Source organism: Paroedura picta, chromosome 8 (genome assembly GCF_049243985.1).
Source record: "Paroedura picta isolate Pp20150507F chromosome 8, Ppicta_v3.0, whole genome shotgun sequence".
Taxonomy (NCBI): Eukaryota; Metazoa; Chordata; class Lepidosauria; order Squamata; family Gekkonidae; genus Paroedura; species Paroedura picta.
Window position 1 is genome coordinate 30,326,877 of NC_135376.1, and position 20,770 is coordinate 30,347,646.

At 46.9% G+C, this 20,770-nt stretch overlaps 1 protein-coding gene across 1 annotated transcript; it reads right to left on the reverse strand.

The window, feature by feature from the left end:
• Nucleotides 1-15,062: 15,062 nt before the first annotated feature.
• KCNE4 (potassium voltage-gated channel subfamily E regulatory subunit 4) lies at nt 15,063-19,430 on the reverse strand. Its single transcript, XM_077348899.1, has 2 exons — nt 19,243-19,430; nt 15,063-17,598 (listed from the first exon to the last, which is right to left on the reverse strand). The coding sequence occupies exon 2, from the start codon at nt 17,570-17,572 to the stop codon at nt 17,072-17,074; it is 501 nt and encodes a 166-aa protein (XP_077205014.1). The 5' UTR covers nt 17,573-17,598; nt 19,243-19,430; the 3' UTR covers nt 15,063-17,071.
• Nucleotides 19,431-20,770: the final 1,340 nt, after the last annotated feature.

Below are 20,770 nucleotides of genomic sequence, written 5' to 3' on the forward strand. Positions count from 1 at the left end.
TCCCAGGTTTCATGGAAAGAAGCCTCTAGAATGATCTTCCACTACAGACATGTGCCTTTTTCTCCAAACTTTTGCAAGAGAAAGAGTTAAGGACTTGGTCTTTTTTTTTTTTTTAATGAAAACTGGGAATTCAGAGGGCCATTTCGCACGGCTTCAAAGTAGCAGGATGGTTGCAAATTGGAAACGCTACAAATTTGCCATAACCCACGACGTCGTACACAATCTGCAACAGTCCTGCAACCGACCCGCAAAAAGCGCTTCGTTGTAGCGCTTTCAGGGGAATCCAGAAAAGTGGATTCACCCTCCGGATAGCGATACACTCCTGCAACCAATCTGCAACAGTAGCGCCACAGACTTGTGCGTTACCATTGTTGCGGTTTCTTCAAAGTCCCTCCTCCCGAGCCTTTCCTCCTAACTTCCGGCGAACTGTCCGCCATCTTTTTTCTCCGAGCGAGCGGGGATCTACGAGGCAACGAGACAGCGACTGGCTTTCAAGCACGATCACTTTCTGAAATTCTGCCCGGACACCACAATAGTTTTCCAAAAGCACAGTGGCACACACCGTCACGTTCCAAACATTTGCCCATAGCTTAAAACCCCGTCTACCTTAGGCCAGTACTAGCGGAGTCAACGTACGGGGATCATTTTTAAAAACTTTCCTCTGAGCGTGCCAACGAACGTTCGCCGCTCGCAGTCTCCTGTTTAGATTACTGGGGTTCAATAGATATGATTCGAGGTGATTTCATGAGGGGCGGTTTATGTGTAGTGGGTCTTTGTGTGGTTCCGGGTGCGTGGTTGTGCTTGGGTGCGGACAACCCCTTCCATCGGCGGCTAGACCTCCGGCAAGCGGAGTCGCCGTCCGCCGTTCATTTAAAAAAAACTTTCAGCTGAGCGTGCCAACGAACGTTCACCGCTCGCAGTCTCCAGTTTAGCTTAGAGGGGTTCAATAGAAATGATTCTAGCATGAGGGGCGGTTTATGTGTAGTGGGTCTTTGTGTGGTTCCGGGTGCGTGGTTGTGCTTGGGTGCGGACAACCCCTTCCATCGGCGGCTAGACCTCCGGCAAGCGGAGTCGCCGTCCGCCGTTCATTTTAAAAAACTGTCCGCTGAGCGTGACAACGAACGTTCGCCAGTTACATGTCATTGATTTATGCTTTGGTTGGTGAATATTATTGGGGAACTGTCGCGTACCACTGCAATTGCTCTCGGTTTTACACCGGCATGCGTTTTTGTAATGGCGGACATCTCACTAAAATGGCTCCCGCTGCATGTTCAAACTGCTCTTCCCGCGTGTGGACGAATCAGCGCATGCGAGAAGTCAAACAAAAGGCGCTAATCTGGCCATTAGGAGCAGATCCTGTTCCCGCGCGAGGAGTTTTGAACGTGACATGTGACCTAATGTGGCCAATGCGCGTGTCCCCTACTGCCCTCTACCAATCAGGAGCCGGCTAGTCCCTTTGTCTTTGTGTGCGGGAAGGTATATGATCCGTTGCACCCTGCACCTCGCACCACCATTTTGCTCAGCTACTAGCGAAAGCACCATGGAATCCTCTTCTCAAGCCTCGTCCGTCCCTGCAACCGGCCGTGGCCCAACTTGGAGGGACGCGGAGATCAGGGACCTGATCGCGATTTTCTCGGAGGAGAAAATCCAGGACGCCTTCCAGTCCTCTCACAGGAATAGGGAGGTCTTCGAGCAAGTGGCCATAAAGATGCGTGCCCTGGGCCACAACAGGACCGGCCTTGAATGCCGGTCGAAGACCAAAACGATGCGGGCGGAGTACATGAGAGCCGTGAACCATAACAAGGGTTCCGGCAACGAAAAGGTGACCTGCCCCTACTTCGAGGAGCAGCGCCCGCTGTATGGAGACGGGGAAGGAGCCGGCAGGCCGAAGCGCGTCGGGAGGAGCCTTAAGGTGGTTCGGAAGCCGGCTGCCCCGGTCGAGGAACCACCCGCTGAGGAGGATCCCGGCGAGGGCACCTCGTCCAGCTTTCGGCCTCCAGCCCCCGTCCAGCAACGACCAGCGGAATTGGTCACGGTGGACCTGATGGCCATCGCTCCTGGGGAGCCGGAGGAGGTTCCTGAGCAAACGCCCCTTGCCTCCGGTAAGTAATTTTCTTTTTATTTTATATTTCATTGTTTTTATATTGAGCAAATGTGTGTTCTGACGTTTGGGGATCGTTTTCTCGTGTGTTCGTTGCTACGCATAATATGATAGGATGTTTGTGGATTGCTTTGGGTGGCTTTTTAAAACGGTTGTGTTTAACCAACAACCCAAACAGTTTTGCTGCATGCCTCAGCCATAGGCCTTCTGCAGCGCTCTAGCCACTACTTTGGGACCTTGATGTGTGGTTCAGGTTGTGTGCTTGCTCCTTTTTCACTATTGTATGCCTTGTGTTCGTTGCAACGCATGCTATGCTTGGATGTTTGTGGATTGCTTTGGGTGGCTTTTTAAAACGGTTGTGTTTAAACAACAACCCAAACAGTTTTGCTGCATGCCTCAGCCATAGGCCTTCTGCAGCGCTCTAGCCACTACTTTGGGACCTTGATGTGTGGTTCAGGTTGTGTGCTTGCTCCTTTTTCACTATTGTATGCCTTGTGTTCGTTGCAACGCATGCTATGCTTGGATGTTTGTGGATTGCTTTGGGTGGCTTTTTAAAACGGTTGTGTTTAAACAACAACCCAAACAGTTTTGCTGCATGCCTCAGCCATAGGCCTTCTGCAGTGCTCTAGCCACTTCTTTGGGAGCTTGCTGTGTGGTTCAGGTTGTATGCTTGCTCCTTTTTCACTATTTTCTGCTCTTGTCCACAGAGACACAGATGCCTGGGACGGTGGTCCTCGAGTCCCCTGCAGCAGTAGCAGAGGACAGTGATTCTGGGGCGTCCACAAATGTTGGTAAGTATCAGTTGCAATAAGGGGGGGGGGTGTTTAACTGCTTTGTGCTTTTCTGTTTGTGCAGGGCAGCAGCACTGCCAAGAGACAGAAGATAGTCCCTCAACGTTGCTGCTTTAGGGTTTGAAGCTAGCTTTGCCACACTTTGGTCCTAAATCATGTTCTTTTTTCCCTTTTTTCAGATTTTATACCCGGGACACAGGAGGAGGAGGAGCGTGGGGTGGCTGGACCTCCTGCCCTGCGCAGGCGGATACAGATACAAGATGGTGAGCGTGCATGAACTGTTCCTTTCGAGCCATGGCTGCAGGGCAATGTCTGTGTGCAATAACTGTGTGCTTTCTTTTCATTTTTGTGCTCCCCTGGCATTGTTCTGAGTCTTGGTTTAACATGTAACCAAGAAAGGCCACCATGGGCAAACAAACAATAACCATGTGCTCCCCTGGCATTGTTCTGAGTCTTGGTTTAACAATATGTAACCAAGAAAGGCCACCATGTGCACCAGGGTGGGTTTTGACTGTCTCGTTGTTACTAACAGTTCTGTTTCTCTTTTTTTGCCAACAGAGGTCCTTTCTGAAGACGACGAGCCAGCTGGCTCACCACCCAGGGGCGCTCTCCCGGCTGAGGAGAGGCTGGCCAGGGAACGCGGCAGGCTGCGGCGCGTCTCCGTCCTGACTAGTGTGGGAGAAAGGATCCTGGAGCACTGCCAGGAGGAGTCCAGGCGTGCCGCTGCTGCAGACCAGGCGATGCTCTCCCTCGTGGCCCAGGAGGGCAAAAAATTCCGTGCCATCCTTAGAGACTCGAACAACTCACTACGCGAAAGCGTGGAGGAAGTTCGAATGATAAGGAGGCTGATGGAGAGTGCGGTCGCGGTTATGGAGGCGGCCCCCCCTCCTCAGATTACAGTGCACGTCCCCCCCCAACCCACACCCCCCCACCACCTCCAGCACCCACCCCACCCCCCCCACCACCTCCAGCACCCACCCCACCCACCCCCTCTCAGAATGCCGCGACCCAAACGAGAAGGACGACTGTTCTCGGGAAGAGAGTCGTTAAACCCGCGGACAAGTTCTCCCCCTCCTAGTTTGGGCCATTTTGTCTGTTTATCTGTGTTTGCTGTTGTCTGTTCAATAAAGTTTATGTTTTTGACTCTGTCTCTGTGTACCCTCTCTAGTGATTGTGCCTATTCTGGCACCGTTGTGTGGGTTGGAGGTTGGAGGGTGTTTTAAAGGTTAAAGGTGTTTTAGGAGTTTGGGGTGAAAGGTGTGCGAGTGTAAGGAGTCACACTGGAGTCTTTTTCAGGAAATTTACAACAACATTTTATTTTCAGAAACAGTTCAACAGGGGAAAAAAACAAGGGAATGTAACTTGGACCCCCCCACCACCACCCCCACCCTCCAAGAAAGCCAACTTTTTTTTAACAAATTCAAATATTTAACAGGGATAGAAAAATGGGCAAAGTAACTGGGAACCCCCCCAACACCACCCACCCCAAAACACAAAAAGAAAACAAAACTTAGGTCCCACCGCTCCCCTCCCCAGCCCCTTCCAGCTCCCTCACTCTCCTGCACAACCGTCCCATGGTCCCCCGCACTTTGCGGCGGAAGAGGTCTTCGTCCTCCTTCTTCTTAACTGTGTGGGGAGGGAGAAAAAGTACACATTAGTGCCACACATATTTTCCAATTTTTTTAGTTTACATGCATACACTTTTTGGTGGCCTTAGCCACAGTGTGAGAAGAGTTGGGCAGTGGGGAACATAACCTACGTTCTTCCGCCTCCCTCTGCTGCCTTTGCTGCTCTAACTCCCCTTTCAGGTCTGCCACTTCAGCCTCTAGGGCAGTCACCCTGGCCTCCATGGCACGCAGCCTTGCCTCCATAGTTTCTGCTATAGAAATCAAACAAAGAATTTAATAGCACTTCAAATGGAAGCATCACAGCAGGCTCCCATATTGCTCCATGGGGGAACACACACATGGGTCTCCCGCACAGACATAAAACTCTCACCTGCAGCCTGTCCTGAGGTGGAAGGTCCCTCTTCCTCCCCCTCCTCACGCTCAGGTGCTTTTGCCATCTTGGATGGTGATTGTGTGGCTGGGCAAAGAAAAAGAGAAATCCTAATTAAAAGCACACAAAACAGAGATGAAACACAGCTGGTAGACACACCACAGTTAGAGTCAAAGCGCATAACCAAAGTGGTTCTACACAGTACTGGCGGGCTAAGTCAGAGGGGGTTGACAGCATCTAAGTACTTTCTCGAATTTCATTGGGGACAGTAGGGGAAAGAGGCAGCTAGTCATGCCATGCATGTTTAAGGGCAAAACACAACGAGGGCAGCACTTACCCATATGCCTCCTCATTTCCAGGGGGGGCTTCCCAGCCTTCTCCCATATTTTCACCATCTGGTCGTGGAAGACCGTCCTCCCGCTTGGCTGCGGGACCCCCCCCCCCCCACTGCTCCAGACTGTTGAGGAAGTCCAGCTTCACTCGCTTAAATTTTGTCCGGACCTGCTCCCAGGTCCGGACATAGCCCCTCTCCCTCAGCTTCGATGCCAACACCAGGTAAGCACCCTTGGTGTGGCAGTGGGTGCTGGCCATAAGGCGGCCAACACTTTTCGATTGGAGCACCAGCTCCAGAAGTGCCTCAGCCTCGGCGCGCTGCCAGAAGGAGCCCTTCCGTGGCTTCGGCATCTTCGGAATGACGGTTAGGGAACGAACGTACGTTGCTCCGATCGACCACCCCTACTTTTAAATGTATCAAAGCTGCCCACCAATAAAATTATTCCTTGGAACATAAGTGGATTGATCCTCCGGTTTGACAGGGGTCGCCAATACTTCCTGGCTACCCGCCTCCCCGAACTTTCCCCGTTCAGCGCTTCCGTATTGTGTGTGTCAATTTCAGTGGGGAGTTAGCATTTAGGGCTGTCAAAGTGCTTTTGGACCAGAGAATCCCCGTTTTTTTGCTGGCAAAGTACACAAACCGCACAAGACAAGGTTAAAGAAAGAACACAAAACTTTATTCAACAACAGAGTGGGAAAAACAATTAAACACGCCTCCTGTTTCTGTAGATGTGGGTGGCTATGGCGTCCCGAACCTTGCACCCCTCAGCATAGATCCTTTTTCTCCTTGCTTCAGGGATGTCTTGAGTGTCCTCAAGGACCACAGGATCAGGTTCATCCACAGGGAAGGGGATGTTATGTCCCTTGTCCTCGCATATGTTGTGCAAAATGACACACGCGATGATCAGCGGAGTCACATTGTCTATATGCACATGGAGTCGGGACATCAGGCAACGGAACCGGGACTTCAGACGTCCAAAGGCACGCTCCACTACATTCCTTGCCCGGGAGTGACTGAGGTTGTAGTGGCTCTGCACGTCTGTCCTTGGCCGCTTGTATGGAGTCATGAGCCAGCGTCGTAATGGGTAGGCTCCGTCACCGAGCACCAACGCCGGCACACGCACGCCCTCAATGGTGGCGGTGGGGTTTCCTGGAACAAAGACCCCTTCGTCCATGGCTTTCCTGAGGTTGGATTCCCTGAAAACAAGGGCATCATGCCTCCTGCCACTCCACCCCACCTCGGCATCGATAAACCGGCCGGAGAAGTCCACAGTTCCTTGCAGGAGAACAGAACAAAAGTCCTTCCTGTTACCGTACTCCTTTATGCTTCCCCCGGGGGCACGGATAGGGATGTGGCTTCCATCGACGGCCGCAAAACAATGCGGGAATCCAAGCCTGGCAAACCCGTCCATACTCTGGAATAAGGGAAAGAAAAGAATATAAGTCATGGCATGTCAGCGTAGGGTGTATCGCGTCTTCGTTGCTGACCTGTCAAACAAGAAAAAAAATTTAAAGGGCAAAGGGGATCGAATGACACTCACCGCTCCAAGCCGGTCTCCGAGGCACACGACTTTGCTGAACAATTCCGCCTCCATGGCGAGGCAGAACTCCTTAAGGATATCGCCAACCGTAGTGACTCCGAGTCCGAATTGCTGGGCTACTGTCCGGAAGTACTGAGGGGTTGCCAAGTACCACAATGCGACCACCACCCTTTTTTCCACTGGCACGGGGCGCCGCATGCCAGTGACTTGCCTCTCCATGCGTCCACGTAGAGCCTCCACGAGTTCAAAAAATGTCCCCCTAGACATTCTAAAGTTGGCAATCCAGTGGTCATCATCCCAGCGAGCCCACACAAAATTTTCCCACCAGTCAGAGGATCTTTCGTCCGCCCAGAACCGGGGGGGGAACCGGACCTCTGCCAGAGCTTGCCAGTGCCTCTTTGCCGCCATGGTTGCCCGTTGAGAACGTCTTGTGCTGCTGGTCATCGCTCTGGCAATACGTTCTCGGTATTCCTCTGAAGCAGCCCTCCTATGCTGCACAGTGGTGCGGATACGCTGGACCAACGCAATCATCCGAGCCAACAATTGAACAATAATCCTCTCCATTTCAACGTTAACCTGTGCTGCGGGCAGTAGGCTACGCAAACAAAGAGAGGCCGACCGCGTGTCTGCCCAGGTGCATATAAGCAGGTAACCTGTGGGCGTGTACTGTGGGCGGGGATTAACCTTTCAAACATATCAATGCATCAACCTCTGGTTCATAGAAAACAATAGAAAACACGTTCCAAGGGCGCCAATGATTTGACGATAACGCGTTGCTACGGGTTTCCCAAGGTTTTTTTAAAAAAAAGGGGACCCCGACAAGTCCGGCTTTAGGGTCGAGGTCAAAGGTGTGCCCGCAGTTTGATTGACGGGCACGGGAGGCCAGAAGCGCTAAAAAGGGACCTCCTTTGTAGCGAAAAGACGGAGAACCGGAAGCCTGTGGGTTACGAAAGTGACGAGAAGTGAAAGTGCTAAATTCCGCAAAAACCGCAGCTGTGCGTTACGGGCACAGCTAGTTACATTTCGCTAGTTGAAGTAGTGATTTCGCTAACAGCAACCAAATAGCAACTTTGAGCTCTGTGCGAAATGGCCCAGAGAATTTGGTATACATATTGCCCTGCTGATATATAGGGATGGGCACCAACCAAACCACAAAGCAAAATTCATCATGAATTTGTCATGTTCATGGTTCACAAACAGAAGTTCATGATGCCACCATTAAATTCAATGGGTTTTTTTTTAAGCAATTGGTGGTAGTTCATGGTGGTTTGTAGATGGAGCAAAAAGCAGGGGTTTAAAGAAACTCTGAGGGGCTTTTCGCATGCCTTCAAAATCGCACAATGGTTGCCAATTGCAAACGCTATTGATTTGCCGTTATGCACAACGTCGTTGACAATCTGCCACACACCTGAAACCGATCCGCAAAAAGCGCTTCCTTGTAGCGCTTTCAGGGAAATCCCCAAAAGTGGATTCACCCTCCGGAAAGCGATACACTCCTGCAACCAATCTGCAACACTAGCGAAAAAGACCTGTGCGTTAACATTGTTGCGGTTTCTACAAAGTCCCTCCCCCTGGCTCTCTCCTCTGATCTTCCGGCGAAGCGATCGCCATTTTTTTTTCTCCGAGCGAGCGGGGATAAACGCACCAGCGAGCCTCTTTCTGTTTAGAGGCTTCCCCGGCTTCAGTCCCTCCCCAGAGTCACTAAGCACAAACACAGAGAAGCCCGTTTGCTGATGTATTTCCCCTTTATTTTTTACACAGTTTTCGGCCGAAAATCGGGCCCGTGAGAGGGGGGGGATTTTTTTTTTCACTCGGAGGGAGCGTGGCAACGATGAAACGACAGCTCAAACACACCAGGCAGCTGGATGGGTCTCTCCGTTGCAACGAATCAACACAGATTCGTTGCAATGGGTATGTTTTTTTTTTAACTTTCTTAAAGGGAAAGGGGCTGTTTGGGAGCATGCTAACGGCTGCCCATTGGCTGCTTGACGGCCAGGGGCGGGACAAGCTTGGCAATAGCGCTTCCTTTCTAGCGATTTTTGCCGAGACCGGAAGCCTGTGGGAAACGCTACAAAACGCAACTGGATTCCACTACAAAGGCAGGTATGCATAACGACGAATTCCACTATTTTAAATGGTGATTTTTCATTCAGCAACCAATTTGCTACAAAGATCCCGGTGCGGAAAGCCCCTGAGTTCCCTGCAAAAGCCACAAAGACAGCTGTGTGGCAGGAAGTTGCCCCTTGCTGCTCAACCGTTTGGGGTGTTGTGTGTATTCTGTGCAGATTGTAAAGTAACTGCAGGCAACAACCTAAGAAACAGTTGAGCACTAAGGAGATGCTTCCTGCCACATGGCTATTTTGGGCTGTCTTGGACAATCCCGTTAAAATGTAAAGAGACTCTGCTGCTTCCAAAGCCATCAGGAGAAACTTGCAGCAGGTAAAATGCAGTCAAAGGCTGGTTTCCTCTCTTTCCTCTCTCCTTTCGCATTCCTATTTCTTGAGGGAGAAGAGAATGACACCCCCCCCAAAAAAAAAAATCTTTCATTTTCAGAAAATGGGGAAAAATACCCAGAAGAAAAAACCCAAACCAGTAAAAATCTCCCACAAAATCTGGATAATGAAACTGTGTATATATGTGTAAAGTTCTGTCAAGTTGAACTGATCTCAACAAGAGGCTTTTATGACCAGAGGTAGTTTGAATTAAAACAGTGCCTTACCCACAATAAGGATCCAAAATTATTATAATTTTAAGAACACATCACACACAAACTTTACCAGATATAGAGTAATGGAGATTTTAAAGCCCCTTCAAGTTGGCTGTTTATAAAAACTGAATTTTCCTCCTTCTTGAAGTGTAAACTATGTGTAGCATTTCTAAGATACTGTTCTGCTGGAGAGAAACTCTGGAATGGCTAGAAACAAGCATGCATGCGCAAACAATTTGGGCAGTCCCATTGTTTGGTATCTACCCCCTTGCAAATTAATCATTTTACAGGCTGCATTTCAAACTTGATCTTAAGGAAGAGATCCACAGTGATTTTGTTCTTTCAAAAAATGTTCCCAGACACTGGCTCCATTTTTCCACTGACGCACAAAGCACATACAGCATACTGCATAGGAGCAAAAAAAAAAAAAACAGAGGGTGAGCAAGGGAAGACTTTTCAAGAAATTTACATCACAAGGAATCCAGTTTGTTTCTAGTGAGTATATAATGACTCCTGACAGCACTTTGTTGGCTTCACCATCCCAGCTCTAATGGGGAAAAGATGAAGGCTCTTTATACCGGCGCTAGATTCAGCTTGGCATTCATTCTTCAAAACTCTAAGGGACTAAAGCTATGTTTTCAGAAGACTTGCTAACATGTTTCCTTTATGAGTCTCTTGATGACAATCTAAATCCCAAATGTTCTTTCACAAACAATTAATCTCCTTGATAGAATTTAAGGAAATGACATGTAACTTTCCATAGTCCGGGGTGGGGGTGGAGGTGGGGGGATTATCTTCTTCTGAATTATAAGGACGTACTTTATTATGGGACTTGCCATATAAAAGCATTATTATGTCTATTATGCCTCTTGGGTCCATTTCTAGAGAATTTTGTGTATTTAGGCTCTATGGCATTGAAAGGCAGGCCTTGATAGGGATAAAAAGACCTCAGGTCCATAAAACATTCACTAGCAATGGTGTAAAGATGGGTGTTTATAAAATGGCTGATATCTGCAAGTCATTTTGTGTATGCCTGTCCTTTTTATCACCCTTATCCTGGAGACTGCTTCAAACTACAGCCATTGTTGTAGCCCATTTCTAATAACCTGCTAGTGGTACAGAGCTGGAGTGGCTGATGCTGGGAAGTATATGAGCTCTGATTAGGGATGCCAGCCTCCATGGGACCTGGGGATCCCCAGAATTACAGTACATCTCTAGGCTACAGAGATCAGTTTGCCTCGAGGAAATGGGAAGACTCCATAGCATTGTACTCTACTGAGTCCCCTGCCCTGCCCAAGCTCCATCCCCAAATCTACAGGAGTTTCTCAAGCTGGATCTAGCAACCTTACCATCCTCTATCAGTGGTCAGGAGGGACCTGGTGACCATAGCTTAGATACAATATGTTTTGTCAAAGAAATGGGAGGAAATGGATTGAAGCAATGCTATCTTTGACATTTTGCCAGCACAAGTGTCTTGAAAGGTACCACTGTTCTCAAGCTGTCTTCTATAATGTAACAATGTGCCCTGATTTGGTTCATTCCTAGTGAAAATGTGAGGCCAACATCCAGAACATCTGGTTCTTGTCTGTTCTATAGCCTACAATTACATATATATCTTGGAACTAGTATTTACCAATTATCTATGTACCAACTCAGCATTTTAAAAATAATAACACTGAATTCTTTCTCAGTCTGCAAAAGATGGGATCTAATTAGATTATAGTTTTCTGTGGGGAGAAGGTTTCGAGCATGAGAGAAAACCTGATGGGAACTTACTATGAGAAAGAGACACCAAGAATATGAATTTCCATATTGTTCAATCACCCTGAAGACCTTGGCCACTATCAACTCCGGTGGGAGTGATAAGCAGTGAATACGTAAACCCAGCTTACGTGAAGTTTTCAATTGTAGTTTCTCAGAACTGTAAACTTACCATAATAGTTTCCTACGAATATGTAAAATGTTGAAATTACGGAGAATAAGATGTCTATGGCAGATTTTATAATATGCTGTTAAAAATACAAATATCCCTGGAGTTCCTTGGGCATCAAAGTTTCCAAGAACTGGCAATCAGGTTCAAAAGTGGAGCTTCTATTTTTCCTTCCAGTACTGGAATCAAGTCACCCATTCCAAAGCCAGAACCAAAAAAGAAATCATTTGGCATTCAGGCTGGAAATATGTTCATGACAACATCATACAACAACAGTAATTGTGTGAACATTGTTCCTAACTGATCATACATTTTGTCTCCAGACTACAGAGTCAAGTATACAGCTGCAGTTTGTGCCCAGGCACACACACAGAAAGAAGCTGTCAAATTCTTCAAGGTGGAGTACAAATTCAAAAGGTTCAAGTTGCCCCAGAGGTCCCTGGGATGCTTAGGGCCTTTACGCATGGGGATCTTTGTTGCAAATTGTTTGCGGAATGAAAAATCGCCATTTAAAATAGTGGAATTCGTCGTTATGCATACCTGCCTTTGTAGTGGAATCAGTTGCGTTTTTTAGCGTTTCCCACAGGCTTCCGGTCTCGGCAGAAATCGCTAGAAAGGAAGCGCTATTGCCAAGCTCGTCCCGCCCCTGGCCATCAAGCAGCCAATGGGCAGCCGTTAGCATGCTCCCAAACAGCCCCTTTCCCTTTAAGAAAGGTTTTTTAAAAAAAAACAGACCCATAGCAACGAATCTAGGTAGATTCGTTGCAACGGAGAGACCCATCCAGCTGCCTAATGTGAGCTGTCGTTTGATCGTATGATCGTTGCCACGCTGCCTCGAGTGATAAAAAAAAAATCCCCCCCCCCCTCTCACGGGCCCGATTTTCGGCTGAATTAATGTGTAAAAAATAAAGGGACTTTATTTCAGCAAACGGGCTTTTATGTGGTTTGTGCTTAGTGACTAAAGGTAAAGGACTGAAGCCAGGGAAGCCTCTAAACAGAAAGAGGCTCGCTGGTGCGTTTATCCCCGCTCGCTCGGAGAAAAAAAAATGGCGATCGCTTCGCCGGAAGTTTGGAGGACAGGCTCAGGAGGAGGGACTTTGAAGAAACCGCAACAATGGTAACGCACAGATCTTTATCGCTAGTGTTACAGATTGTTTGCAAGAGTGTAGCGCTTTCCGGAGGGTGAATCCACTTTTTGGGATTCCCCTGAAAGCGCTACAACGAAGCGCTTTTTGCTGATCGGTTTCAGGAGTGTTGCAGATTGTCTACGACGTCGTGCGTTAAGGCAAATCAATAGCGTTTCCAATTAGCAACCATTGTGCAATTTTGAAGCCGTGCAAAAAGCCCCTTAGAGTTGCCAGGTCCCTCATAGCTGCTGACAGGGGATGGGGTGTTCACATTCCAGGAAAGGGGGGGAGTGCTGACATCACCCAGAAATGACATCAGCCATGTCGAATTGGGGACAGTCTGGCTTTTGAGCAAGAACTCTATTGTAGAATTAGCTTCTGACCATACTGTTTTGCCCAAGAACTAGAGTATCACCTCCCAGTGTCACCAACGTGTCTGCATTGTTTCTGCATGATGTCCACACATTGTTTTTATTGCCTACTTCTTCCCTCCCAATGCCTGGAAAGTTGCCCTGGTTTATGAGAGCCCAAAGATGAGTGAAGAAGCTCTATACCAGGAGCATCCCCAAGTCCCAACTGGAGACTGACAACCCTAATTTGTATGCTTCTTATGGGAAATGGCAGCACCAATTAGTGTAACCATCTTGGATGCATTTGTCTGAATTTGTGGGTGGGGGAATGCAGCATGAGGGGCTGGGATGCTAACCTGTAGGTGGAGTCCCATTCTCCTGGAATTACAACTGACCTTCACACTACAGATATTGGCTCCTAAAGAAATTGAGCTCTGGCATCACATCTCTGCTAGAAAAATCTTCCTTCCCCAAAATCTGTTCTTCTTAGGCTCCACCCCCAAATATCCCGGAATTTCCCATCCCAAAGTTGGCAACGATAGTGGGATTAGGGGTGGCTAGGAAGAATATTGGTCTGAACTGGCTTTTGGTAGCTTTAGATATATCTTCATCAGGTAAAGCCACCCAAAGGCCATTTAAAATTCTGTAAAGCAGCCCATACAGCAGAAAAGCATTTTCAGCAATCAAAACCATCTGGTTACCTGCCTTTTGAAACCCAAAACATTTGTTCTAGTGATAAAAAAAATATTTAAATGTATGAAGTTTCAGAGCAGAAATGTTATATTTAATCGCACCATCTCCAGTGGTGACAAGTTTCATTTCCCTGTGGGGTTTTTTGTATACTTTCATAATTTATTCTATGACTAACAGTCTGTTCAAGGACATCATTCCACACAAGCCCAGCATACAGCATTTGTAACAGAATTCAAAATTAACTGAACGCTCCATAGCTGCACTCCTGAATAAAGGAAGTGGGATCCAATAAGATCATGAGAAACGTGGCACTACCAGCTCTCTCCTCATCCCTCCCAGAGTGTATCGGACTGGTGAAAGGCAGAAGGTGAAATCACAATGTCCGCTCCAATCAGTGCAAAACAGATCACTGTGTGAATTTCTCACAATGTTGACTGCTGAGGAATTAGCCATTGTTTGTGGGCCATGTGTTTCTCCAGGGCCCCTTCCTTGGGGAGTGAAAGTGCTGTACCTGCCTTATGTTCCGATTCCTCCCTTTATGTTTAATTCTATCATTTCCAGCCCCAGGATAAGTTTGAGCAACACAGCCAAAAGAAAAAAAAATCCATCTGTCTTGTTTTGTCAAAGGGCCAACTCTCATTACATTTTCCAGCCATGAGATTCATCAGTGGTATAGTTTGTGCCTAGACTGTCACTGAAATGTAGTGCAGGGATGTGATCTACGCATGTTTTCCTTCCTTGCCAGACAGATCTCCTCATGTCTAACTTGAGAGCCTGCAGTCTAATAGGAAAGCCAACAATACAGATAGCACGTGAGTGCCTTGTATTGCTACAAGAGTATGCACAGGGGAGTTATCGATACTTCCTATGACTAGGAAATGTGGTGTCTAAAGCAGGCCCTTATTCATGTTGTGTTTGCAGTTCTGATGTCCCGCCTCCATGGGAACTACACAATTCCCGGGGGCCTCCTGTTTGCCTTCTTTGGATATATGATATGGTGCACTAGGCTGAGTTGGCCATCAATTCACTTCCCTGGGAGAAAGTCTGGGGTTGCTAACACTGTCTGGGTTTCCAGCTCCTTGGGCTGCCATCCTCCTAGAGGCATCTGGGGATTTCCCACTATGACAATTATTATGCTCTTATTGAGCAAAGACAGAATTCAGTCTGATTTTTTTAGCTCCATTCTTTCACGCTATACCATACCAGATGACTTACTGCATTCATCAGCCAATATCTCTGATGTACATGATTGGGTGCTCAAAGCTGATTCATTGATTGATCACTCTTCAATTCTGCTATCACAATCAGCCCCATGGTATAAAACAATTTATACCCCAGACCAGAGTGGTGGCAGCTAGTTAAGGTCATTGTCAGCTCCTGGGCAGCAGTGGGGGGGGATGTGTGGGGCTTGAGGACTCCTAACTTCCATGAACTCTGAGTTGTAACAAACAAAAACACCATGGAACAACCCACAGAACAGTGATTGTTTTATTTAAATAAATTCAGTGTCATCAAAAAGAAACTGTTAACATTAAATATAACAGACAAATATATACAGCTTGGTATCAAATGTATATGCAAAACTGTCTTGTCTTTGAAAGGAAAAATAAAAGTCACCAGGATTTGTATTAAAACAAAAGAAAGAAAAAGAAAATGGGAAAATGTGGCAGGTCACACATCAATCTCCGTTGAAAAGTTTCAGGATTCAAGTGACTCCAGGCAAAATGCCAAATGTAAATTTGGCATCATGGCAAACTTAAAACATCCCCTCATGGAACAAAGTAACCCAAATCTTCTGCTCAGTCCCATGTTCTCCAACAGGATTTGCAGTTGGGTCTCAGAGAACAATCTAGCCTTCCAATCAGATATAGTTATCTCTGTGACATCAGAAAAATAAAGTGACAGTTCCTTTGTGGCATTAGAATAGTCTCATCTTGATGGAACTTGGAGCTGAGGCCTTAAAAAGGGAAGTGGGAAAGGAACATTTGCCGCATTCATGCCTCAGCGCTGCCCATGCCCCTTTCCCAGACTGCATCCCAAGCTTTCATGGCAATGGATATGTCCCTGGGCTATTTTAGCTTAGAAAACTCAGGCATTTTGGCAGCATTTCTGTTCTCATGCTTGCAAAAAGAATACGAACATTGATGTTCTTGTCAAATGCAAGGCAGAATGGAAGTAATCATACTCTGGTTCAGTGTTATAACTTTTATGACAATTGTGCAGTGGCTTCAGTTGTTCATGCATAAGCATTTGTGAGAAAGCCACTGCAACTCAATTCCTACAACACACCAAACCATTGTTCAAAAATCTTACCTGTGCTTTTGTGCAACGTCCCATAGAGTAGTCAACACCCTGTCCCTTGAATAGAGGCTTAATGTGAAGAGCTGGGCGGCTGATTTGTTTACCTCCACATGGAGGTCAACAACATGGCCTGGTAAATCATATTCCGTTCAGACTCTATTAAAGGGATGAGACATTTCTCTCCAGGCAGTTGGTAACACTATTGACAACCCACAAGCCAGCTGGATCCTGCATAAAACTTTTGCTGCGAGAAGTGATATCCATACGTGAAACACCTCTGTCTCCTGCTACAGCACAAAACGGCCCCCAAATGTTGTCCCTGCATGGAGGAGTTGGAGGCAGTGAGGAATCTGTGACCCTTCACTGGATCCAGCCCACAGTCCAATATTTTCTCTGAATTGGCAAGCTACCTGTTGTTTGACTTTCTGAGACCCCTGCCCCATCCAAACAGGAGGACTGAGCAGATGGAATTACAAAAGGAGGGTTGTTGTTTTTTTAAAATCAATATGTAGAAATGCATGCATCACATGCAAGACAAATGATGCAAAGCTAGCCTGACCCACACCCACAAAAGAAAGCTTCCTTGCATTGTATAGGGTTTGCTCCCAAATGGCAGTATTAAAATAAAAGGAGGCTGAGTAGACCAGCCTCACAAAACTGTGCACGCAATCTCTGCCAGTGGAAATAGTTTCAGTTTCATTCCTTCATTAGTCCTTGGCCCCAGAAGCAAATTCTACTCAGATAACCTTTCACAAGCCTACAGTCTACAGATGTTTTACAGCCACATGGCTAGCCCATTGTACTTCATAAGCCCTGCATCACGTCACTTTTTGGTCTGTGGGACCTCCTTGCAGAATATTGTCATTTCATGTAGTGAAATATGATCACAGATCCATGGGACCAGCTGATGATATTCTGGCGCTTGCCTCTGTCTCCCAGACACTTGCAAAATTCTAGAGTAAGCAAAGGCTACATAAACAACTATTTTCTTTGAAAGAAATGTTTGCCCATTCCTTAACTTAAAATGACAATCCCTTATACACTACAATGACTTGTTCAGTAGCATCTGCTTATTACCTCTCCTTATGCTTCCAGCATTGCACAGGCCACCCCTGCATCTCTGGTAGATAATTAAACTAGGAAGCAAAACCAGTAATCTACTGTTTCAGAAAATGCTGCCTCCCAAATCCCTGCAAATGCTAGGAACTTTGGTGGATGCTTTCTGAGGAACCTTCGCTACTGCCATTCAGAAAAGGAGCTTCCGCCGTTTCCCCCAGGTCGGCATCTGCTGCTTCCTCTTGGATTGTAAGGTGAACATCTGGCAATGAAGACTCGCTCACACTGCTCCCTTCCATGGAGCAGAGGGTGCAGGCCATGCTCTCCTGCAGCATGTTCAGCATCATTGGGATCTGCACCGCCTTCAGGTCCGAGATGGTTGACAGAGGTTTGATGGCTTGGCCCCACTCTCTCTCTTCATCTTTGTAAAGCAGCAACAGGTTGGATTTCTTTTCTTTCCTCTTGGATTTCATGTAGCCCAGCATGATTCCCATGAGAAAGACTCCATAGAAGGACATAACAATCAAGATGTAGAAGTATTCATTCCCATTCCCGTCACTCTTCTCAGCGGTGGACATTTCAGTGCTATGACTGACAGCAGCAAGGACAGAGTAGGTCATATTGGCATGGCCCATCATGAACATCAAATTTCTCTGGAGAGAGGAGGAACCTGGAGCAGCAAACAAATTTAGGAAGGAAAACCAAAATTCAGTTCTCTGAAACAAACGTTCTCTTAGTGAGATGTGAATGGAAATATTCAGCCTCCAGTTGAGATGTACTAATACTTTGGCCGATATACACAAGGTCAACTCTTCAGGCAAACTGAAGGAGTTATCTCAGGTGGAAATTAGGACTGCCCCCAAGCAGCCTCCTGTGTCTCTGACCACCCATCCCTCCTGTACTTGCTCCCTGTGCTTGGAGGCCCGAGCGGCTAATCTCCTTGCCCTCTCTTTCCCATCCCTCTAACACAGCAAACCACAAGTTCCCCACAGCTATTCCTGAACTCCCTTGGCATTCCCTCCTCCTCTGAATATTTCAACATTTTTTTTTACTAACTGTGGCAATCCTGCCAATTACTGTGGTTACCTAGGCAACCAAGATGATGATAGAACTCTTACCAGGCTAAGGAGTCTGCAAAGAGTTTGGGAAGCTGTACAAAGCAAATGTGGCTTGCTGTGACTTTTAAAAGACCTGAGGGGGAAGAGGACATGGTGGGGAAGGGTAGAGGCAAGACAGCATGAATACAAGAGGTACAGGAACACTTGGAGGAGGGGTGGCAGGCAAGGCAGGCAGGCAGGGTGCCATTTTGTGCTCTGCCTCAAGCAGAATTGGCACTGGATTTAGGGCTTAACAAAGCAGGATTGTTTCAAGGGGGAGAGGTTCAGGAGATCCGTCTCAATGGCAGTTGTGCCTTAAGTGCAAGCTGTATGAAGGCTGGTGTGGTATAAAGTGTAGTGTGAGAAATCCTGGGTTCAAATCTTATTTCAGCCATAAATTCAACTAGTAGCCACAGCTGGGTACTTCCCCCACCCATGATCTCCCATGGGTATAATGGAATAATAACACTCTTCTACTGTACCAGTTTACTTGATGCATTACTGAGATAATCTCATAGGTAAGTATTGTTCTTATCATATAACTGTATATCACCCCATATTGTTCCTTTCCAAATGAATGTATATATCATTTCATCAACTTTATTATTATTATTATTATTATTATTATTATTATTATTATTATTATTATTATTATTATTTGATTTATAGACCACCGTTCCCCAGTTAGGTCTCATGGCAGTTTACAACATAATACAATTAAAACACAATAAAATCCCCCATAAACCCCCCAAATCACATCATACATTATACATCATACAAGCGGCAGTGGTCATAATTCCAGTCCCAATTCCCCCTGTGTTCAGCATGGTGGGATAAATAACATTCAAAGAGAGTGGGCGCCAATCCAATAGATCTCATATAACGATCTCGATGTTAGAGATCTCAGTATTGGGGGAGATCCTCAGATGGACTAACGGGACACTGCCCTTACTTTCCCAAGAACGATGCTTGGCTTTTTGTGTTAAGAGACACATCCAACAATATGACAGAAGAATGCAGGACCATGAATTAACAAATGATCCCTCCCCCCCCCCAAAAAAAAAGCAATTCTCAGATACTAGAAATACATAAATGGGAAAGTCAGGCTTATGGGTGCTATTGACAACCCTTTGTGAATTTGAATAGCTTGTCAGCATCACACTATGGGAAACAGCAGTAGAGAAACAAAGGGGGGGGGAATCATACGAGCGACTTACGTGAGCCTGCAAATAATTTCTTTCTTCCCAAAGCTCCCAAGAAGACTGTCCCTGTCTCAGATTCCTGTGTTCTGAGAACTTTTCCCAGCTGAGGCCAGAATTAATAGTCTCTGAAGAAATGTCTCATCATGTGACTTTGCGTTTACAACAGCTTCATGCTGGAGTCAACGAATGAACTCCGAGGCCTGCAGTTCAGCTGCTGAACTCCTGACACCTCCGTAAAATAAAAAGGGGTGAGAATTCTGAGTCACGTTTTCCGTAACAAAGACCAGTGCCAGAGAGTATGGGACGGCCTGCTCACAGTCCCACACTGAGTTATGTTACTTGCGCTGAAAGCTGCCTTGTGTATATAAACCTCGCTAATGGCTTTGGCTGGCAGTGAAGAAGCAATCAGCAGAAAGTCACTTCCATGGCTATGTGCAAGGGCTGGTCTCTTCCTGGGGTTAAAAGACTGCCCCAATGCATGAGGGGCCCTCCGACCTCAGGCAAATTCTGCTCAGGGGTGATCCCTGGGTGGTTTGATCTCCTTGCCACTATGAGCAAAGGGGTCCACAATGGGGTGATTCCTTCTTTGTGCATACCCACCCACCATTTCCCCCCACTCCCACCGCCTCTGGCAGGCTCTCTGCTGACAGTAGTAGTAGTACAACCAAACAAAATCAGAGCCCAGTGGCACCTTTAAGACCAACAAAGATTTATTCAAGGCGTGAGCTTTTGAGTGCAAGCACTCTTCCTCAGACTAAGAACTACCATCATGACAATGGAAATACAAAGTTAATTCTGTTAAATCTGTGTCACAACATCCAAATAAAGCCATATGGGCTGGAGATGGATGTTGCCTCTGACTGGGGCAATGCTGACAAGGAGGGCATGGTGTCCACCTGGCTGGGACCGGGCTGCACATCCCCATTAGGGCTTTGATCATCCTGCCGCACCTCACTGCCCTGCCCCGCCTCTTCCTCATCATCATCCTTCTACTCTGAGAGCAGCGGCGGCAGAGCTTCTGGTGCAGGCGCAGTCACGGTTACTGGCTGCGTGGGCAAGACATAATAGATTCATGTGGTCTCCAGCATCCCTGGTAGGGGAGGGAGTAGGAAAGACCCTCCTAGGTATCTAGCAGCATATGAATAAGATCTGACTGAGTTTGTTTCTCCTCTGCTTGCCAGTGCTTGAGGCCTGGACATGCTCAGTCATAGACTAGAGCTTGGCAGAAGATCTGGAATAAGAGAGGGAGGGAGAAGTCCTGCTTTCCATTTAAATACTCCCCCCACCCACCCCCATTCTTCTGTTTGTTTCTATCATATTTCCCAAGTAAGGAAGGAAAGAGAAAAATAAAAAAGTAAAAGAATAGTTAAGAAATACTTCTTCATTAGTACAAAATATCCAAAAAATATCCAAACAGATGATTGATAATTAGTCGGTCGGTTGGTCGGTCGACAGACAGACAGACAGGCAGGCAGACAGACAGACAGACATTGTGCTAAATTAGACCTGTGCATCCTCTCAAGCATTCACTGTGTTTAGGCTG

Bases quoted from the DNA above. Each gene is read 5' to 3' on its own strand.
- KCNE4 (XM_077348899.1), bottom strand. From the start codon at position 17,572: ATGTTCATGATGGGCCATGCCAATATGACCTACTCTGTCCTTGCTGCT.